The following is a 3,448-nucleotide window of genomic DNA, read 5'->3' as shown; positions in this document are numbered from 1 at the left end:
ATAAAGTTAATAGACTATTTTGTTTTCAATAATAATATATAGGCTTGTTTAACAAATTGTCATTAAATATATAAGCGTTTCAATTAAATTTTAATTTAAAAATAATTATTTAATGATATTGATCTAATATTTTTATTTTAACTTCTAATTTTTGATTTATATATATTATTGGTGCAATAAAATAGAACACTCATAAAATTCTGCCTTAAACTGAAATCATAGGTGGGTAAAAAGTTTTATAATTTTCACAAAATAAATTTTAATTTTTTTGGATTACATTAAAATATTTTAATGAAATGTATAATGCAATAACAATATTTTTAAATCAAAAATATAGGCTTTATGTAAGAATAGAACGTGACATATATGTTATTACAGTATATTCCGTTAAATTATAAATATGATTATTCGTGGTAAAATATTACAGACGAAAAGAAATTTAAATAATATTATAATTGAGATATAACAGAAATTTTTTTACTTTATATTAAATAAACATTAATTTTTTTTCGGTCATTTATCATGTTTCGTATAAAAAAAATACTTAGCGCACCCTAAACTATAAATCACTGCCAATTTTGTGGTATGATCACGCTGTATTCATCTTTTCTTCCCACTTTAGAATTTCTTCCTCCCCCCCAAAATATTAGCAATTTTTTTATGCACAAATGTGAGAGACCGACCACTGCTTTTCCACTCCCAAACCATTTACTATATGAGGTGGTACATTCACATTTGCCTACCCATCCCGCGTCTTTGATATATATATTTTTTTTTTTTTGGGGGTTGGATCTCTCCCCACCACGGGCTTCATCTTATACTACCGTGGCGTAACTTTATACCAAGGCCGCTTTACTTTCCCCTACCTTTATTTTTTTTGAAAATCTCTTAGCATTTTTTCTGCATAATAATTTTATAATATCACCCATTTGTGTTTTATTTTATTTTGAAACTTTAACTTCCAAACTGAATGCATGGCGCTTATCTGCGAAAGGAATGTCAGCCCAGACAGTGCACTATCTATTTATCTGCGCAGTAATATGCTTTTTTCGTATTTCACGTATTCATATTACTACGCCTTATTTTTCATAGCATAATCGTGCAGCAGATTTTTTGCCCATGACATATGCTCTCTCCCCTGCGCGCAACTGATAACTAGGGGAAAATATCCCTATGAGCAAAGCGTACCATCTTGAAAAAAAAAAAACGCTCTTAACACTGTATACATAACATTTCATATGTATGTAATATCTGCATATAGGGGATGCTGATTTTCTAGCTGCAACAACATCACAACACCATCCCCCGGAGAGAAACGAGAATATATCGCCCCAATAAGATGCTAGCCCTGGTGGATAAAAATTCCAAAAACATTTTCTATGTAAACCGGCACGATCGTACCTATATACATATATATACTAATATATTACTGCGCCGTTGAAGCTCTCACTATTAATTTAGAAATTCGTATGAAAGCGGCAAATCAACATTATTTTTTTTTCCTCAAAAAATTACAAATAATTTATAAGTTACTACAAGTCCAAAATTTATACTTATATTAAAAATATAACAATATTTTTTTATTCATCGGAAGATATATGCAAAAGTACGTTTGCCAAAATTGGAACGTATGTTGATGATATTTATAATATTTCTTCAACAAGGCCTATATAATAATATAGATCAACCTGCTTTTCCGAAAGCACAACGTTCTTATAGCTACATCAAACATAAGCCTAAAACTTAAAAATGAAAACCCTAAAAGTAAACCTGAATAATAAACCTAGAAGAAGATAAATAAACAAAAAACATAAAAAATCAAAAATAATAATTAAAACATAAAATCAGCTGCCTAAAGCATGAACGTAAATTTTAAAACTAAACCCTTAACCCTAAACATGAGCACTTAACCCTAAAAATGAAAACCTGAACCCTAAACCGTGAACCATAAAACAAAACCATAAACCTAAACCCTAAATCCTAAAAACCCAAACTACAAACCCTAAACCCTAAACCCTAAACCTAAACCCTAAACCTAAACACTAAAACCCTAAAAGCCTGAACCCTAAAACCTAAAACCTAAAACTAAACCTTAACCCTAAACCTGAATCCTAAACAACACAAAAAAGGTTAATCTGAACAAAATGCCATATGAGGAAGGCTCTGGAAAAGTATTTATATATAATTAAATTATATTAAAATAAATATTTATTGAAGAATCGTTATGTTTTCTTATAATACGTATATTAAATAAAAAGCATTTTTGTAAAAATGAATTTTTATATTTTTATAATTATTTTATTTTTTTCTTTTTTAGTATAAATTTTGTGAAAACTCACCTTATTATCATAAAATTTTAGAACATCTTAAAATAAAAAGATGATGTAGAAAAAGAAACAAATTGTAAATCATTATCAACTAATTTGACGTTCAATAATCATTCATCTGGCGAAAATATATGTAAAGAATTTAAGTTTCTTTATAAATCTTTTAGTACATATGCAGTCCAAGGTACTAAATTAGAAGATATTTATTCAAGTTCTAATTGTAGTTTCTTGAACTTCTGGCTAAATGATAAATTAAAGAATAGTGTTGTAAATAGAAATGAAATTAATGTAAAAGATTTTTACAACAAAATAAAGAATAATAATCCAGATTATTTTTCTAAAAGTAATGATTTGGAAAACTATATGAAAAATATAGATCCAGAAATTATTGAAAATATGAAATTATTATATGATTTATATTACAAAAAGGATATAATTCAAAATATATTGTTAAACCCCGTTGAGGAAGATCCAATAAATGCACAATGCTCAGCTTACACAAAGAAATGTTATGAAAAATATAATGCAGCAATAAATATGTGCTATGGTATTAATGATGAATATTATAAGGCACTAGGGAACTTTCAAAAAGGTTATAATTCCATAATTGTGTATGGGGAAGATAAATATAATTGTAGAGGGAATACTACATATCTATTACCAGAGTACACTCCTGATTTAGAGTGCGATCCTTATCCAGAGTACGATACTAATTCAGAGTACGATAATTTATTAGGAAGAGAAGAGGAAAAAAGCATGCTAATTCAAGGATTGACTAGCTCCCTAATACCCTTACTCATAATTCCACTGATATATAAGGTTGAAAAAAATATAATTTATTAATGATTAGATTTATTGATAATGCTTATGTTTATTTTATAAGAATTTATTCTAATTATATATGCATACACATACTAAATTTTTTGTGTTAGTTTACTCCTTTCGGTACTTGGATAAATACTAAAATATTAGGGAGGAATAATATTAATCAAAAATATAAAAAATAATTATCAAGATTTTTTATTAAATAATTCAGGAAATCGAGATATGAAATTAGGCGACACGATGTACCGTGTAACATTTAATTCTGTAACAAATTAATAGTTTTTACCTAACACCAA

At 27.3% G+C, this 3,448-nt stretch overlaps 1 protein-coding gene across 1 annotated transcript; it reads left to right on the top strand.

Annotated features, from left to right (window-relative positions):
- Positions 1-2,379: 2,379 nt before the first annotated feature.
- Positions 2,380-3,168, top strand: PCYB_002740 (hypothetical protein; the record flags this gene model as incomplete). The annotated part of the gene is made up of 1 exon (XM_004227695.1): positions 2,380-3,168. A coding segment is annotated over one exon (786 nt), but the record flags the coding sequence as incomplete, so codon positions are not given.
- Between the last annotated feature and the right edge of the window lie 280 nt (positions 3,169-3,448).

The sequence above is a fragment of the Plasmodium cynomolgi genome (assembly GCF_000321355.1).
Source record: "Plasmodium cynomolgi strain B DNA, scaffold: 0162, whole genome shotgun sequence".
NCBI lineage: Eukaryota > Apicomplexa > Aconoidasida > Haemosporida > Plasmodiidae > Plasmodium > Plasmodium cynomolgi.
This window is presented reverse-complemented; position numbering and strand designations above follow the sequence as displayed.